The following is a 19,049-nucleotide window of genomic DNA, read 5'->3' as shown; positions in this document are numbered from 1 at the left end:
GTGACTTCTTTTGCGCACCTGACAAGTTCAGCACGTAAACTGCCCAGGAGTGGTTGCTCGGTGTTGCCAGAAATGTAGTGGGACCATTGGCTGATGGATTCTTGTGGTAACAGGTTCCATTTCTCACTCAGACGTGTGAACAAGGTAACCTCTGGTGAGCGTGATAACTCCACCTTTAGGTCTGTGAAAACCAAGTTCTGGAGGACCTCACTATAGTGGTTCCAACACCCAGACCAAAGCAGTGGTCGGACCAGTGAGAGCTGTATGGCAATGCAGGCTGCTGTGAGATGGCGGGTTTTTGACCCAGTGGTGTCAAATGCGATGTTGACAACCTGGTCAGGACAGGACCAATCCCGCAGCAACTTGCATGTCAACCAGGCAATGATCACTTCACATGCCTCATTGGTCTGCTTTTTATACGCCGGGACACCAAGCAGTTTCAGACACTCTGCATCTCCAACCACCACTGAAAGACACTCCTCCAACTGGTATGATAGTAATATGCAATAATACATACCCAACAATACAGAAAGGTCACCTCAAATAGAAAGATCAGTTTTCTTGAGCTGTAGCATTGTTAACCTTAGATCTTAATGGCGACCATGGAGCACTGTTAACCACTTTATCCAACAAAAACAGATTTGCGGTGGCACCCCTAAATCATCATGTACTGGAAAAATATTTTGCATGTGTTGTTTCTACATATATTGGAACACTTTTAGCACCCAGCCAAATCAAAATACAAGAATTGTGTTTTTTTATGCACCCTAATATATATATATATACATACATACATACAATAATTTTGAGTGTGAATCATGGTTTTATGTATGAGATCCATGTTTCAAATATAAAATTATGTATATAAAAATCTGAAATTTTGAAAAAAATGTAAGGTACAATATGTAAGATTTTTTGCATAAAGATATTCAGAAACTACTAGCACAGTGTTATATGTTTACATGTGTACCTACATTATCCCAAATGTTTTAAACAATGTTGGAATCCAGAGAATTCACAGTCCACAATATCCTCAGTGTGTGATTTTTTTTGTGCAGAAGAAATCAGATGTGTTCGACTTCATGCGGTGCTCCACAGACCAATTAGCGTATGATCGTCATACAACAATGCTGTATGTCGAAGTAGTATTGTATCTGGTGAGTTAGTAGTTAGGTTTTAAAATAGCAGTTATAAAACCTTTTTAATTTCATCATCTAAACAAGATTTGCCATAAACAATGTGGTTCCCTCAAAGGGACTTCACACTTATTAATTAACTTAACCATTATAAAGCTGCTTTATAACAATTATACAAAGCACTGTATTAATAAACAAACACATTGGCATAAACAATTTAAGTTCTTTGAGAGTATACATTTATTTTTAATATAGAAAAACAAATAGCATTTATATCATTTTATGTTTCCTTAAAGATGTTGGCTCAGGGCTTTGTGTTTATTAGTGTCTCCAAAGTTTTGCCAACTTGGTCGACGTTCATGTTGTCCAATGAAACACTGTGTTCTTTACCAAAGCCTGTGAAAAATAAAGAAAGGCAGGATTATCATTATGCACCACACCACTGATATGACTGGATTGTGCATAAAGTGCTAAACTAAGCAGCAGAAGGTGAAGCCTTCAGCGGCGATGTTGGTATGCAGATTGACAATCAAAATCTTTGACTGTTTACATCAGCTGTCGGAAAAAATGGACGCAAGCAATAATATTTGCAATAATATTTGTCCCACAGCCAGGTATTTTATAGCAACTGTTTGGTCATGACGACAACATTTACATACAAAAGTGGTGTTTGAATTCACTCAGCGCTGGCAAAACCAAAAGGTGGATGACAGAGTACCACGAGAGTGATTTAAAATCAGACGACTCTGAATTGATTTTGCTAATGATTCTCGCAGTACTTTGATGTCCTCTGCCTGTTGGTTCGAACACACCTAACCACTTCGTCTTTAGCAATTTTGCCTTCAAAATAGTAGTATGATAACGTTTTTGCAGCAATGTTTTATTTTGAGATGAATTGATAGTGAGGAGAGGAGTGAAAAACAGCTTGTAAGTCAGAAACTACACCAAACTCACAGTCCAGTCAACCACAAACGTCAGCAGAGGCAGAGATCGAGTTTGCATATTTTTTTGAAAATGAAATACAAATAAATGCATTTACATACATTAAAGGGATAGTTCACACAAAAATTAAAATTGTGTCATCATTTATTCACTCTCATGTTGTTACAAACATGCTACATTTCTTTCTTCTGATTAAGACGAAGGAAGATATTTTGAGGAATGTTTGTAACCAAACTGTTCGTGGACCCCGTTTACTTCCATAAAAAGAATACCATGGAAGTAAAAGGGGTAGTATTTCATCCTTCTTATGTCCTTTCGTGTTGTCAGATAATTAAAAGACAGAAAAGCCATTCCGTTTTTTGCCGAAAAAACAAGTATATTTGAAGGCTTACGGTGGGCGGAGCTGAAGAGTTAGGAGTACACGCAGCCTTTGGATACTACTCTAACAGCTGTGACATTGATGGAAATCAAACTTAAAAACTTTTTTTTAAATAACTATGGCTTACAGTCAGATACAGCCTTACACATGATTCAGAATCGGATATTGAGTCATTAATTGATCAACAGGAATAACAGCAGCAACGATTACAGCAGGACGTCTGTATCTGGTAAGTAATCCTTGTTTGTTTATCCGCTATGTTAATTAAGAAATGCTACATAAATCTTGATGCGTTTTTTTTCTGTATTTGCCCATTTAAAAGGTGTAAATGTCGTAAGTGCAGTACAACGCCAACTGAGACGGAAAATGTTTGCTGTTGTTCGTGTTGTTTACATTACATGCACGTATGCGCCGATTGCAAACAAAACACGTGAGATTTTGATTAACTTACGCCTGTGGTTGCGACTCCTAAACAATGTCTTTTAAAGTTCGTCAGTCAAACTGAGCGTTGTTTGTAAAGCAAACCTCTCCGAAATGCAGCCATTCGCAATTACGTTGCTGTCCGGGAAAAACAAACTGCATCAACTGTTGTCTTAAGGCATGGAAAGCTAAATAAGGTTTTCTTCACCTTACATCCAAAAACACACTTCTTTTGTTGTTGCATGCTGTGCAGTGATACCAGTGACTCCTACTTGACGGAACAATTCTAATGCGCATTCTCGCTCTCACTTGACGTGCAGGGCAGGCATGCTTTTCTGGGGGTAAAGGCCCATAAAAAGATTATGGGGTCAATCAGTCGCAACGGATACCTCCGCTCGAAAAAAAGCTTTGCGAAAGAAGATGTGAGTTTGGCCCAGAAATACTCTGTCACTAGCTCAACTGCTTTTTTGACAATTTGCTTATGTTTAGCATGAGGGTTTCAACCCTTAACCGTGTTAATAAGTCAGAATTCATGAAACCGCATTAACCCCCACCCCCCTTTAAATATAAAGTCATTTGGATATAAGGGAAATTTCACAAACCAACTTTCCTTGACTAAGTTGTGGCACACCAACTAGTGGCAAAATTCTTTTGGCCTGATACCAAACTTAAATGCCGACCCCTAGTTTTATGTTATTTTCAGGGAGAATAGTACAGCTCACTTTTTGGGGTTTTTCCACTGGGAACAGTACACGATAGTATCGGGGGGCGGGGCAGTAGTTTACTAATTATTTTATTTCTTAATTTTTTACTCATTATAACAAGTCACTTGATTGGTGGACAAAAAAAGAACAAGAGCAACACCGTCATGACCGCAACCTTCTTAAAACTAATGCCAATAATGCGAGCGCGTCATTAAAACCCTAACCATGATTACTTAATAACTGTAAAAAACATGCATCTGCGCGAGCACACATACAAACAATTCAATGCATTTGTTTGGTGCTGTTGCAGAAGGCTACACGTGTCAAGCAGTGGTGCTCTCAGATGTGCTTTTTTAAACACATCGGTCGAGCGGAACGCGATCACATTTTAAACAGAATCCCATTTTAAACACGAGGGATGGTTTTGCTACAACTCCTTGAAATGCATATCATAAACAGGATTTATACCTAGTGATCTGACTTTGGACAGAGCGCAGCTTTCTGCACGTACGCGAGTGTGAGAGAAGCGCCAATATGCAGCGGGTCATATTTTTAAAAAAGGAAAGTTTGCCTCAGCTCGCATGAAACGCATTAAACTGAAAAAAAAAATACATAAGGATTACTACTTTAGTTTATGTTTAGGCGAAAGCGCGTGCACGTGAGACAGAGAGAAGCGCAGCTGCTCATGACACAATGGATTTAGTGCTAGAAGGAGTCCAAGACGCGCGCATTAAGTGCAGGTAATGAATCCTCTCTCTACAAGCTCTCCGCGTAAAGTGAAGCCCACCAACTCTCATGCGAGGAAAAGCATGCAATGTGGATGTTAAAGGTGCCCTTCCTCTGGCGTTTTTATTGTTTTAGACTGTTGTCTGAGGTCTACTCATGATGTTTGCATGATTTTTACATCCAAAAACATCAAAAGCAATAAGTTATAGGCTATTTTGTACCCTGGTTTTGAGGCTGGTTAGAGAAGTGATCCGTTTGAATGGGCGGGCTGCATTGACGACTTGGAAGTAAACACCCACTGCTATTATTGGATAACCGTTTTTCGTTCAAACTAACTTTCAATTTAATCTCATGTGTAATCAGTTTAATGTTAAGTGAGTGTCTTAAGACACAGTGTCTTTCTTACACACGCATATTTTATCATACTTTTGACACACACACGCGTGTCTTTTATCGTAAACCCACGCACAAAAACACACACAAAAACACACACACACACACACACACACACACACACGTGTCTTTTATCGTAAACCCTTTCGATGCGCGTGTAGCAGCGCATGCACACACACACACACACACACACACGTCTTTTACACAAACCCTTTCGACACACGTGTAACGAATGCACAAACACACACGTCTTTTATCACATTCGATGCGTGTGCATCATGAATTCGCGTGAATCGCATCCCTCTAAAGAGAACTCATAGTGACACAAAGTACTAAAGTGTTTTACTCGCACACACGCGTGCGTGTCTTTTATCATAAACCCTTTCAACGTGTGTGCAGCATGAATTCGCGTCCCTCGGAAGAGAAAACACCGGCCACTACAGTGACACATAGTACTAAAGTGCTTTACTCACATAAGCGGCGCCATTCTGTCCGGATCCGCTTTTTAATCGCAGTCTCTCTTCAAATCCAGCGTTCTTCTGAGATTCCAAATATGTAGCAACTGTTATGATTCCCTTGTTTAATAGGAATGATATCTCTCGACGAAAAACAATGGCCCGATTACGGTACAGTTGACGTTTAGCCATCCTTGCTGTAACTTGTTATGAAAACTAACTCAACTACACGTAATATGTGGGCGCGGGCTCAAGTTGAAGAGCTCATGAATATTAATGACCTCGATCAGTTCCACGTCACACTGATAAGCTTTTCAAACTGACCTGATTTCTCCGCTTATTTCTTTTCAGTGGCTAGAGCTGACAGAGGAGGCGGAAGTTAATTTTCACATTCACGACAAAACACAAACACACATGGACCTAACACATATCAAAAAATACAAGTAAAAACGGTTTTATGTGGAAGGGCCTCTTTAATATAAAACTATGATGATAATAATAACAACCATTCGCCAACTATCGTCATGACTATCGCCATGAAAGCCTACCATTGGCGATATGTCTGGAGATCGTCGATACACGATACTATCGTCTATCGTCACAACCCTAGAGTCAGCTGTGCCCGCCCTGGCCGAACGAGCCCTTTTTTTAAACTGAGAGCCTGTCACCAATCACAACTTTTGTTTTATACATTTAAAAAATATAACAAAACAATAAAAAAATATATAATAAAATAATGGATTTGATTGGTTTGTTAAAACTGACGCTGTTAAAACATGCAGCCTGCATGTCAGGCAGCTATCGGAGTTTTGATCTGAGAATATGTAGCTAAAGCAATCATGTAGGCCAGTGGTTCCCAACCTTTTTAGCCCTAAGTACCCCCACAGCCCTATCAGTACGGCTCAAGTACCCCTTCTTCGAAACTAAACCAAAGTTGTGTTTTAAAGACAAATAATTAGTAATTTTAATTAATTAATTTTAAACATTAAAGTAAAAAGCACTGACTGATGAAGCATGTTTATTTCAACAAACCACTACCATTGCGATCGGTGTTTGCATTTCATCAGCTCATTTGCATTTTAAAAGACACACCCCAAAATGGCACATTTTGCTCAGGCCTACAAAATGGCAATTTTGACATGCTATAATTAATTATCTGTAGGGTGTTTTGAGATAAAACTTCACATATGGACTCTGGGAACGCCAAAGACTTATTTTACAAATTAAAAAAATTCATCATATGACCCCTTTAAGGGCCGGATTTACTAACAGCTTGCGCAAACCATAATTTTGGCATTAAATAAGACACGCAATAGATATTTAGCCCTGAAAAGGTGTTATTTTTGCGACCTTATTGCATTTGCATTTGTGGAAGTTTTCCTACAGTAACATTAATGCGAGGAGAGTATTACATTTTGCCAGAGGAACATACTTTAAAATAAATATATAGTTTGCCAAGCCATGCTATGTTTAATTTGCTGGAGAAAAGAGGAGAAGTCACGAGGAGAAGTAAAATCAGGTATTTCAAAACTTATTTTACCCTTCATCTTTCGTCCTCCGGTTCATAGTGTACTTTTACTTAGCTGGAATTTCACACTCCGCATTTTCATTGCGATGTCCTGCCGAGGTCTCTTATTTGCGACCCTGTACTAAGTTGCGCTGCTCTTAGTAGATTGCAGTGGTCATTAGAGAAATGTGCTTATGTCATTATTGTGCCTGTGTATTTTATTTGCGCCTTTGTAGTAAATCACACGCAAATGTTCAACTCCGCGGCGCTTATTTGAGCTCTCACGTCCTTTTTAGTAAATGCCCTAAATTTACTAAAATCTCAGTTTAAGTTACTGATAATTTAAGTGTGCAAATAAGTTAAATTATTCTGTTCAAATATAAAGAGAAACAAAATGTGTTAAGGCATTCTCTATAAATACAAAAGACGGGCATTTACTAAAAAGGACGTGAGAGCTCAACTCCAAACAAGCGCCGGATTTTTGCGTGTGATTCACTACAAAGGCGCAAACAAAACACACAGGCACAACAATGACACAAGCACACCTCTCCAACGACCACCGCAATCCACCAAGAGCAGCGCAAATCAGCACAGGGTCGCAAACAAGAGACCCCGGCAGGACATAGCAATGAAAATGTTAGCCAAAAACAATGCAAAAGTTTTTTTTGCATAATTTGAAAATGCAACGGCAGCGGGAATTAATATTATAACATTATTTAAACATTAATTATAGTTAATAAACTTTGTGTCTTTAGAAACTATTCAGGTTCATTAAAAGTAGTCAGATCGTTCTTGAGTTGGACATCGCTATTGCGTTTTGGATTATGCAGCTGCATTTTGCTACCCATGCAGAAAGTTCCGAGCACCATCCTCTGCTGTAGACTCGACCTTTACGCTAAGTGGATTTTGGGATTGGAAGCATGCAGTCGAGACTGGAAAAGGACTTAACAAACATGCATTATCAAAAGAACACCAGCTCTGTGAGGCTATGTGGAGAGATAAGGAGAGGCGTGTTCAGACGTGTACAGAAATCACTGCGTTGGTAAATACTGAACAGTTGCAACGTAATAGATACTACCTGTCAGCTATCATTGATGCCATTGAGTTCCTTACAGTAAACCAGCTACCTTTTAGAGGGGACAATGATGGTTTTGATAGTATGTCTGGAGATGACTGTGGTCTATTTTTGTCCTTATTTGAATACACTTTAAGGAAAGATCCTGCCTTGGCCAGAATCGCACAGTCCATTCCACACAACGCTAGATACACTAGCCATGATATTCAGAACACCATTATATACATTATGAGTACTATGGTCACAGAGCAGATCGTGAAAGAGGTTAGTGAGTCGTTTTACACTATAAAAGTGGATGGAACTGAAGACCCTACAGGAACAGAAAATATTTCCATAATTGTGCGTTTCGTCAATGAACTGTATGAGCCAACTGAGCGTCTTCTGATCATTTCCACAACTGACAAGGGGGATGCAGCTACATTGACTGACACAATTATTGAGGAATTAACAAAAGCAGGACTGAGTACCGAAAAAAATCATCAGTCAGGTGTATGACGGCGCCTCCCTGATGTCGGGCAAACACGGAGGAGTGCAAAAACTTCTGCAACAAAAACTACACAGAGACATACCATATGTCCACTGATTCAATCATCAACTTCATTTGGTCGTCATTCATGCTTTGGCAACTGAGCAAGCCTTATCGGATTTTTTCACAATGTGCAACATGCTTTACAAATTCTGCAGAAAACCTACAGTCTCCTTTCTCTATAAAGGACAGACTCTGAAGTGACTCTTAGATCAACGCTGGACTGGTCATCTTGGCACGGTCTCCGTTATTTTAAGATCATTTGATGACCTTGCCAACCTTTTGTGCGAAGTCAACAGCATCACAGCCTATCCCAAAGATGTGCGAGTTGAAGCAACAGGTTTACTGCAGGCCATGTCTGAACCAAGTTTCAGATTCATCGCTGAGATGGTACACAAAATCTTGTCATATCTCGCCCCCCCAAACACAATGCTACAGGCAGAGGACATGGATCTGTTTACAGGTTTGCAACTTGTAAACGCAGCATGTACGTGTATTGAAAATCTGCGCTCTGAGACAGAATTCATGGCCCTCTTTAAGTGCTGCAAGGATCAAACATAGCCCGCACAAAAGAGACAGCGCACACCAAACACTTGCTTTGCCATGTATGTAGTTGAGGAAAGAATTACACATGAAGATCCCAACAACGAAACTGAGATGCGCAGGTTATATATTTCAGTTGTATTGATGCAGTTTGTGGGGAAATGAAGGAGCGTTTTGGGGAGCGCAACTGTGCGCTAATGGATGCGCTCAAATCTCTCAACCCGGAGGATTCTACTTTTTTGGATGTGTCCAAAGTGAAACCTTTACTGGACCTTTCGAATAGAGCCATTGTGGAGTCGGAATATACAGTGGCTTGCAGCTTCCTAAATGAGCAAATGAAGGTATCATCCCCACCTGAGGGGGGTAAATGGTAAGGGTGTCACGATTTCGATTTTAAATCGAAATCGATCGAAATTAAGTCACAGCTTCGAACTTCGAATTAAAAAATGGGATCGTCGATGCTGCCACGCCCCCATTTCACGTCCGGTCGGCTTGCCAAGCGAGGAAAAAAACTCTCAGAGATGCCTTTAAAAACATCTGTCCAGCGGAACGCGATCATATTTTAAACACGAGGGATGCTACAACTTCTTGAAATGCATATCATAAACAGGATCAGTGATCTGACTTTGGACAGAGTGCAGCTCTCTGTACGTGCGCGATAGTGAGGGAGGCGCAACGATGCAGCGGGTTTAACTTATATTTTAAACAAAAGGATAGTTTGCATCAGCTTGCATGATTCATGAAACGCATAAAACTGAACAAATACATAAGGATTACTACTTTAGTTTATGTTCAGACTTCGGACAGATGCGAGCACGTGCACGTGAGACAGAGAGAAGCGCAGCTGCTTATTATACTGGATTTATTTCAGATGCTATGAGTCCAAGACATGCGCATTAAGTCCATGTGCATTAAGTCCATGTTAGAGATGCGCGGATGGACTATTATTTCATCCGCAACCGCATAACAAAACTCATCATCCGTCCACCATCCATCCGCAACGTTTCTGACCAGTTTTCAAATCCGCACCTGCCCGCCATCCGCTGACTGGGCGATGCAAGGCGCTGCTGATGACAGCCGCGAGACTAGAAACCTCTTGAATATCAGCAGTGAACTCCGTCTTCGATCGGCGCACAGGGACAAAAATAAATAAATAAATAAATAGCCTAAATTAAACGCACGAATTACATAGCCTGCACTGGTGTCATCCTGATTTACCACGTTGTAAAACTTATTCCAGGCAACCCTTTCTGACATTCTATTTCCTTTGTTTTTCATTCTCATTTTTTGAGTTTGTCACGTACCCTTCGCCGGCGTTGATAAGAGCTGTGTCAAAATGCGTCCTCATTTCTCCGCGCTGCTAATGATAGAACGAATGTATCCTTAACAGCCGAGGCTATCCCAAACAATTAAAAGCCTTAAATAAATAAAAGTGTGTATTTATTAGAAAACTTTTTCTTGTCACTGTTTTAGTATTATAAGTTATGTTTTGTGTTAATATTATTCTGTTTATGTTGCGTATATTTCTAGGTTGATTGTTTGATATGCTGTTGAATAGATTAATCTACATCAATGTGTCATATGTTCTAAAATAAATTAATATTTTTCTGCTTACACATTTATTTTAATAAGTCAGAAATGTCTCCGCTGTTTTCTGCTGACAGGCGCGGTGGGCGCTACTGGGGGCGTGTGCAGCAGGTGACGCAAATTTTGGGTCCTCAGAAGGCTATAGACCAGGGGTGTCAAACTCATTTTAGGCTGAGGGCCGGATGGTAAATAACGCCATGATGTGAGGGCCGGATTTTTTTTAAACTTTAGTGTGCTGATAATTGTGTTAATATTAACTAAACAAACCAATTAATTTGTTTGTTCAGCAAGAAAACTAGAGAAACGCACAGCTCTGTGAAAACTACATTTCATAAGGTCACACTCATACTGTACATATTATACACACAAATTTACATCTGTACAAAATCCACTGGCCTTAGGTTGAAAAGCCTTAATTTAACTTCTTTTGCATTATTCCTTAATGCCAAAATTATTTATCAATCATTCACTTTTCTTTGGAATATATTTGTAATGAGAACAGTCATTTAGAAAATGAAAATGCTAGATGGGGCAGTGGCCCAAACCAAAAAGGGCACTAAGAGGATTGGTACTATTATTATGGTTTTAATAAAATATTATGATGTGTTATATTACTAGCATGTGATTATAATGGGAAATATAATAACAAGAATTATAGTGTGACAATCTGCTAAATATTCAATATGATATACCTGCTGGCTTGATGGAGCTTTGAATCCATGTTTGCAATGTTGAACTGCCTTTAGCAGCCTCTCTTTCCGTTCTCTGTCGTTATTTTGTGAAGGCATTGGTGTTTTTCGTATTTTTTGTCTACAAAGTGTGCCAACAACAGCAAATTTAGTGTTTATATTAACTTAGATCTGATCGGGAACATTAAATCGATTAGACATGTATTGTAACGTTAATAAGAATGTGGCTATTTTGTTGTTGTTTGCGTGCTAGCACTTGTTAGCACTTTTAAAACACCGACAGCAAATCATTACCGGAAGAAATACATAAACAAACTTCCAAATTACTAATTATGTTGTTTAACAACTGATTTAATGTAATTAATCTACCTGTTAATGCAAAGAACTTCGGAAACTGTCGTCTTCGCTCTCCAGGCAGAGAGTGGACACAGATATGCTGCGGAGCGGTCGGAAAAACACGAAGTGGATCACCGGAATAAGTGGATCTTTAGCGGAGCAGTAACAATACAACAGCAAGATTTTTGGGCACTGTGTTTAGTCTATGTTCCGCGTTTTGCTGCTTTCCGCAAGTCTCTCATATTAAAAACCAACTAGACACCCGCCTGAAAGGGTTTTTAAAATATGTATTTCATATTTAATAAATCATCATGCGGGCCGGATTGGACACCTTTGTGGGCCGTATGCGGCCCGCGGGCCGTATGTTTGACACCCCTGCTATAGACCGTCTCATTTCAGTTCTTTTCTTGAACTTCTGAGGCTGCCACTATGAAAGACAGAGATGTCGCATGCTTAGAAGGACAGAGCTAATAACTAGCAGTCGATCCGGCACCCGCCCGAATTTAATTACAATATTATTTTTCGTCACGTCATCCGCCCGATCCATGTAACTGCCAACCGCGCATAGTCCATGTGCGTGCAAGAAGAAATCCTCTCTAGACAAGCTCTCGCTTTAAGTGAAGCCCACAAACCCCCATGCGAGTTGTGCAATGTGCATGTTAATGTTAAAGTATTATAATGATAATAATAAATAATGGCATATCATTTTTGTCTAAATTATATGCCATATAAAAAATATGTAAAAATCGAGAATCGGATCGAATCGTGACCTTAGAATCGAAAATATAATCGAATCGAGGATTTGGAGAATCGTGACACCCCTAGTAAATGGACAATGAAAAAAGTTTTAAAACACTTCCACAAACCTCTCGAAGCAATGCCGAGCGTGATTGCAGCGCTGATACACGCTTTGACTTTTGGTGCAAGCACTGCACTAATGAGAAATCATTTTCCACATTAAAGAACATTCTTACTGATCATCGTCTGAGCATGCTTCATCACAGAAAGGCCAATTTAATTAAATTGGCATTTGAAAAGGACTTAACAAAGAAATTCAGGGATGAGTGGAAGGACAGCCTTTTGAGAAGATTTCACTCTGCAGCAAAGCGTCGCCTGCCCCTCTACTAATGGTGAGCTTGTATTTTAGTCTATTATAGACTGAGAGACAGTTCAAACAAACAGCCTAAAAAAATGAAATAAAAGTCATGTTAATACTTTTGATTAAGATGTTTAATGATTGCCACGGCATACATTATTTTCATGTTTTTATTTGTATAGTTTTACTTATTATTTGTATAGTGGTTGTGCGCAATAGTTGTATATGTTCAGTGTTAATACTGCACAGTGAAAATTAATTTACTCTGCTGTTATGCTGTTAAAATACCAAATAAAATCTGTTAAACGTGTAAACTTGTATGCATTCATTTAATGCTCATTTGCAATGTAATTAGGATAATGATACATGATGAGGTTTTTATAATTTGTGCCCCCCAAAAATAACGGCATGCCCGTCTGTGAATTTGTGTCTGGTGCCGGGTCTGACTGTCACTACCAGCATCATTGGTAAATCCAAAATTATCTTGGCCTCGTGCACTGTCAAGAAAACAAGTGATGTTGTAGTGCTTTTTGTACAAGTTCCCAAACTCCCTTTTAGCGTTGAAAAACATCCACATGTTGAGAATCAAGAAATCCATTCCAGTGTTTTCCAAAGACTTGCAGGTTTTTGAGGCAGCACATCCAATGGTAAATGGATGAATGGTGAAATAATGGGTTTCAATGCGAAGCCGCACACAGAGTTACAAAAATGGCAAAAATGTTGTAACTTCGAGAGGCTGCACATTCGAAAATGACCAAAAGTATAAGCATCATGGCTTTAAGGCGGAGCCCACGATGTTTGAAAGCCAATGTTGATATTTGAAATCACCTAAACAAACACGCCCCTACCCCAATAGAATCTGGACCTTCTGTTGATAGACCCGCCCCACACATACGCAACCCAGCAAGGATGTCGGTTATTAGATACGCTCCTTACTGCTGATTGGTTATAAGTGTGTTTTGGTAGTCGGACCGTCTCCTTTTCCAAAGCGTTTTTCAAACATCGTGGACTCCGCCTTTAAATGAGCATTATGCGAAGTGCGCGACCAGAATTAGGAGGGTTACTTTTAAAATGTATTGTGTTAAATCTACAAATTACTTTATATAAAAATATTTAGTAAGTTAATCCCAGCATCAAAATATAAAAGTAATGTAATTTGATTACTTTTTGGATTCCTTTAAGGTCATGTATGAAAAATAATTATCGTTTCTACGAACATTTAAAATGTCTACACAATCTATGTATTTATTTTAAAATGCTGACTGAAGACGTAAATTCGCCTGGGATGTTGGCAGTGGTAGTTCCCAATAGATCTTTTTTCAATTTCTCTGCAAGAAGAGATCAAGACATCTCTGTCTGTAGAGATTTTAGTGTGCAGAATCGTTATCGGCCAGGTATTATTAGGGGGTTTTCACACCTGCCTTGTTTAGTTCGATTGAATCGTACCAGAGTTCGATTGCTCAGTTGGTGCAGTTCGTTTGGGCAGGTGAGAATGCAGCAATCGAACTCTGGTGCGCACCAAAAGCGGACCGAGACCAGCTTGCAGAAGTGGTCTTGGTACGCTTTCAAACAAACTCTAGAGCGGTTTGTTTGTGGTGAGAACACGATCCGAGATCGAATCGACCTAATTGCAAAACATACTGCACATTTTTGGACTAATCCAGCTGCGGTAGTCAGCTGCTCAGTGCATTATCGGATGAGGAAGTGTTTTTTGACCGTTTTATTAGCAATATTAGCACAATGACAAATCGCGGACATACCTGGAGTTGCGAGGAGGTGCGGGCGGAGCCTCGGAAATTTTTTGTCTTTGCCGTTTGTAGTGCATTAAACCGTTGTTTTCAAGCCGCATCCGCGATTCATTCTGAAAATGAACAGTTTGTCTAGAGTGCTGTATACAAACTATGTATAACAACCACAGAGACATATTTACAGCGCGCAGCCGTCTGTCCATGGTATCTGCTTTATTATCCTTCTTTTGTTTACTTCCGGGGGTTCCGTTGGAATTTGCCGCACGTTGATTCTGACCAATCGTGAAGCCGTTTAGGAAATACGTTCAAATACATGTGGCCAATGAGTGATGTTGATCTTATCACATGACAGAATTTTGGTTTGTCTCAATTGGTGCGGATCAGAGCGTGGTGTGAAATAGAACCAAATCTGCTAAAAAAGTTACAATGTATAATTTTTTGCTTTTGGTCCGGACCAAATGAACCGAATTACAGGTGTGAAAATGCCCTTAGTGTGTCCCATCTCTAGTTTAAATGAAAATCGTATTCCTACCATATCGTGCCCACAGTTTGGGCTGAACCCCAGAGCACTCTCGAATCAGGATAGGGAAATCAGGATTTGACTTCTTTAATGGCACGTAATGCTGCTCAATAAAATCCCTAAAATAAAAAGATAAATAAAGAATAACAAATAGTTAAATAGTTAAAAAAACAATCGCAATTACAGTCCTTACAAATCTAGAAGTAGCTATACAACAAACCATACAAAACATTTTAAATGTATCACGCATTTTGGGTTATCTAAAAAATAATTGCCAACATGCCAGTGATGGCCCAAACTGCATTCCGCTCATCAGGCTTTAAGAGACCGAATGTAACATAAATAAGTTATGCATTGATTTGCTTAGAGGACAATTATTATCAAACCGTATTATCAAGCAAACATTGGTAATCAAAGGACATCAAACCGTAAAAATCTCGCGTATGCACCTTGCTCCCTGACTAGCAGCTGATGTCTGACATATATGCAGGCGTATCTCACGGAGATTCTTTGACAAATTTGAACCGATTCCTCGAACCACCGCTGCCGCCATGACTGTCACCTTGTCTGAACGGGTTGTGGCTAGAAGGGATACAGCTACAGCCAAAATCTCGTGAAATCTCACCGGATGAGCGCTGTTTTCAAACCTTACGAGAAGGGTCTGGCTGCAGACTACGGGCAAAGAGTATACGGGCGAGTGCATGGGCGAGTGGAGCTCCACAGGAAACACGTGACCTCCACTAGCGGGCGAGCGGAAATGCGTCACCTAATCTTCACGCATAACAGAGCACATATATACGTAGATTGCGCTCCCTTGCGTTCATTTCTAATGAGGAATAATCATAACTTCTCTAATATTTACCGGATTTTCACACGGTTTGAGTTGTTATAAGCGGCAGAGATTTAGTTATGATACAGGACGCTGTCACACATTGAAAAATACTGATTTCATGCTAAAATACTTTGTATTATGCTCTTTAAGTATGGCATATTGACAGAGGCAGACACTACTTAAGTATTTTACTTTCTACATAAAAGTAAATTTTCAAGTATCTGTATTTTATCAGTGTTTTTCTTTAGAAAACTTATATTCCAAAGCTTATTAGCATAATTTTTACTCCACTACATTTCATAATTTTAAGTTTTTGGTTTATATTTAAGTACATTTAACATCTACTTTTTTTACTTTTACTTAAAAAGTACTTTAGTACACAATTTTTATGTAATTGTTACTTAATTAGGTATTTTATGTAATTAGGTATTAAATTAATTTTAATATGCATGAATTGAGAATGAATTGGCTGTGAGAATTTTCATTCCAAATAGCGGCCGCGCTACTGAAGCGCCATCTAGTGGCTGTTGCTAAAAACGAGTCAGAGTTTCCCCTCTTGTTCTTCTATACTCTTTCTTTGCAGAGCTTTGACGACTCTGTCACAACAAAACCCTCCCGTTTTAGCAACTTCCCATTGCCTCATCATGCCTGTATCACTGGGAAACCTTCAAATGTGAAGAAAAAACAGCGAGAGATCATGAGAGAGAGTACCAGTTCCTGCTGAACATTGACATAATATTATAAATAATAACGTAAAATAACCAAAATGATTGTTCAATCTTACTTGTGAAATGTAATCCCATGTGATCTGGAATCAATATTGCGCCGGTTATTGCAACCGTAAGATGCACAAAATACGGCCATAGTCATAGTATGGCTTTCTTTCCGTTAAAGAGTAACTAAACCCTTAACCAACTTTTTTTAGTTAATGATCTGTAAGAATGATGCTTTATTAAGCCTAGTTTATAGTCGCCGCGTCCGCAAGAGCGCGTTGGTGCGCGCGGCAAAAATGACGTCAACGCGGAGTGGGCGGTCGCGCGCGTTGGGTGCGCGAGACCCCATTTCGCGTGGCGCTGTGCACTGCATTTTTTTTTAACTTTCCGCGCGGCTCCGCATCCGAAAATGACCGAACTCGAGGCGATTCTGTCCGAGCAGGCAAGCCTGTGACCTATCTCTTTGATAAATCCAAGCAAAACAATGTATATATTTATCGGACACTCTGGAAATAAAGTATGGAAACTTTGCAGTTTAAAACACGAATTATTTTACATGAATCAGAATGTTTGGCTTATATTTGTATTGAATGAACCACTGGATGAGGAATAAAATATAAACCTTAAGATGTCTGTACCTACTGTTTGTTTAGTAACGTTAATGAAATGATAATGTTTAATAAAGACATATTTAAAAGATTATTGTTTTATTCATGTTCTCATATTTATATATATCAAACTCTAAAGGGCGATTTATGGTCGTGCGTAGGTCCTACGGCGTAGCAGCGACGGCGTAGGTTCCGCGTCGGTTTTCATTTATACTTGTGCGTCGCCGTCCGCGTCGACGTGCAAACACACGCGAAACCGCTGGTTCGCAGTAATCACGCGTGTAACCACAGTAGCAGCAGAAGTCGTCACAGAAGAAGAAGCTAAGCAAGTAAACCCACAAACGAAGAAGAAATAGCAACTTATTGTGTATAATTTGAGAAGACCAGCAATAATGGAAGTAAATAAACAGCGACTTATGTTTCAGTTTGAGTTAAATCACTCCTCAACTTGCTCATCTTTGTTTTCACCGTCTCAAACGGAAATACCTATGACGCAGTTTTTTTACCTGACGGGAGGGGTTCTGGTGGACCAATCACAGCGCTTACGGTCCGCGTAGAGCCGACGCGCTGTTAGAAATTTTGTGAGGTGCGCGTCAGGCTACGCAGAGCTACGCACAGGCTACGGATAGCCTACGCCGTAGCTACGCCGTAGGACCTACGCACGACTATAAATCGCCCTTAATGTTAAAAGCACTAGGGTTGTTCCAGCGGACGACTTCTTCTTTCCTCTTCTTTGTGTTTGTTTTTGACTTTATTGCTCGCGTCGCCGCCTGGTGGTTAAAAAAATAGTGCAACGGCGAGCGCGTTAACTATAAACGCCTCGTCCGTTTGGTGAGACGCGCGCGCGATCCGCGGAGGCTTGCGTTGCGGACCAAAGCGCGAGTATAACCAGCCCTTTAGTGCTGTTCATTGATTTTAGTTAGTTTTTTGACATTTGGATATAAAGTGTTTCAATACTACAATATATGGTGTAAAAACGTCTGAGTGCTGCCCTCTTCAGGTTGAACGGTGCCTACTGCAGTTGAATTTTCCTATTGGATGTTGGGTCCATAAAGTAACTCGTGACGTAAGCAAGTTTAAGCTCACCACGCCCTTGTTACGATCTCACCACATGTACGGTGTTCATTTTAGGACATCCTCAGACCTCAGCGTCAGAACTCAGGCATCAGATGAAACGGCATCGTGCCTCAGACTTAAAAGCATCAGTTCTCAGAAAAACATGGTCTCGCACATCAGACATCGGACAAAACGGCCTCGTACTAAAAGTCATCAGGTGAAACGGCATCAGGTCTCGCACATCAGACATCTGACAAAACGGCCTCGGACTAAAAGTTATCAGTTGAAACGGCATCAGGTCTCGCACATCAGACATCGGACAAAACGGCCTCGTACTAAAAGTCATCAGGTGAAACGGCATCAGGTCTCGCACATCAGACATCGGACAAAACGGCATCGGACTAAAAGTCATCAGGTGAAACGGCATCAGGTTTCGCACAAAAAGGCATCGGACAAAACGGCATCAGATGATTTTTTTTTGTGGCATCAGATGATTTTACACGTGGCCCCGCCCCTTCACATGACATCACTATCGCAAACTTACAAGAGATCAATAAGGACTTATGAGGGCACTTTGGTTTGTTTAACTGTGTATTTAATTGTAGCCTCGATATATATTGTTGTTGTTCTTTTTCTCACTCGCCTCTGTATAACAATGATTTATTTAAACACGATTTTACACATGATCACGCTTTTTCGCGTGACGTCACTATAAAGCTACTGATATCTTTTTTACTGTCTTTATTAATCCCTACAATTTCTTAACTATATAACGTGTTTCATGACGATTCATCATCACATACGTAAATTATGCTGTTTAACTTTCTCGTGCTTATAATTTAAGCACATTATAATAATGTATGATATGTTATGTATGATGTAAGCTGTAGGCTATAAGTTTGACCGAATTCTATGTACTATAGCCTAATAAAAAAACGTTTATGAAAGATGGAGACAGGTAAATATGAAAAAAGCCCTTGATAATATTATTATTATTATTATAAATTATTATTTTTGCTTAAGCCCAGGGCCCCGGACTGGGAGTGTTTTCTGATAAA

At 39.7% G+C, this 19,049-nt stretch overlaps 1 protein-coding gene across 1 annotated transcript; it reads right to left on the bottom strand.

The window, feature by feature from the left end:
- Positions 1-1,352: 1,352 nt before the first annotated feature.
- Positions 1,353-15,516, bottom strand: ndufa2 (NADH:ubiquinone oxidoreductase subunit A2). The gene is made up of 3 exons (XM_055179821.2): positions 15,232-15,516; positions 14,795-14,901; positions 1,353-1,532 (listed from the first exon to the last, which is right to left on the bottom strand). Exons 1-3 carry the CDS (start codon positions 15,483-15,485, stop codon positions 1,441-1,443), a joined length of 453 nt encoding a protein of 150 aa, XP_055035796.2. The 5' UTR covers positions 15,486-15,516; the 3' UTR covers positions 1,353-1,440.
- Between the last annotated feature and the right edge of the window lie 3,533 nt (positions 15,517-19,049).

Source organism: Misgurnus anguillicaudatus, chromosome 9 (genome assembly GCF_027580225.2).
Source record: "Misgurnus anguillicaudatus chromosome 9, ASM2758022v2, whole genome shotgun sequence".
Classification (NCBI taxonomy): Eukaryota; Metazoa; Chordata; class Actinopteri; order Cypriniformes; family Cobitidae; genus Misgurnus; species Misgurnus anguillicaudatus.
The sequence above is the reverse complement of the archived record's forward strand: the minus strand, read 5'-3'. Positions and strand labels throughout refer to the sequence as shown.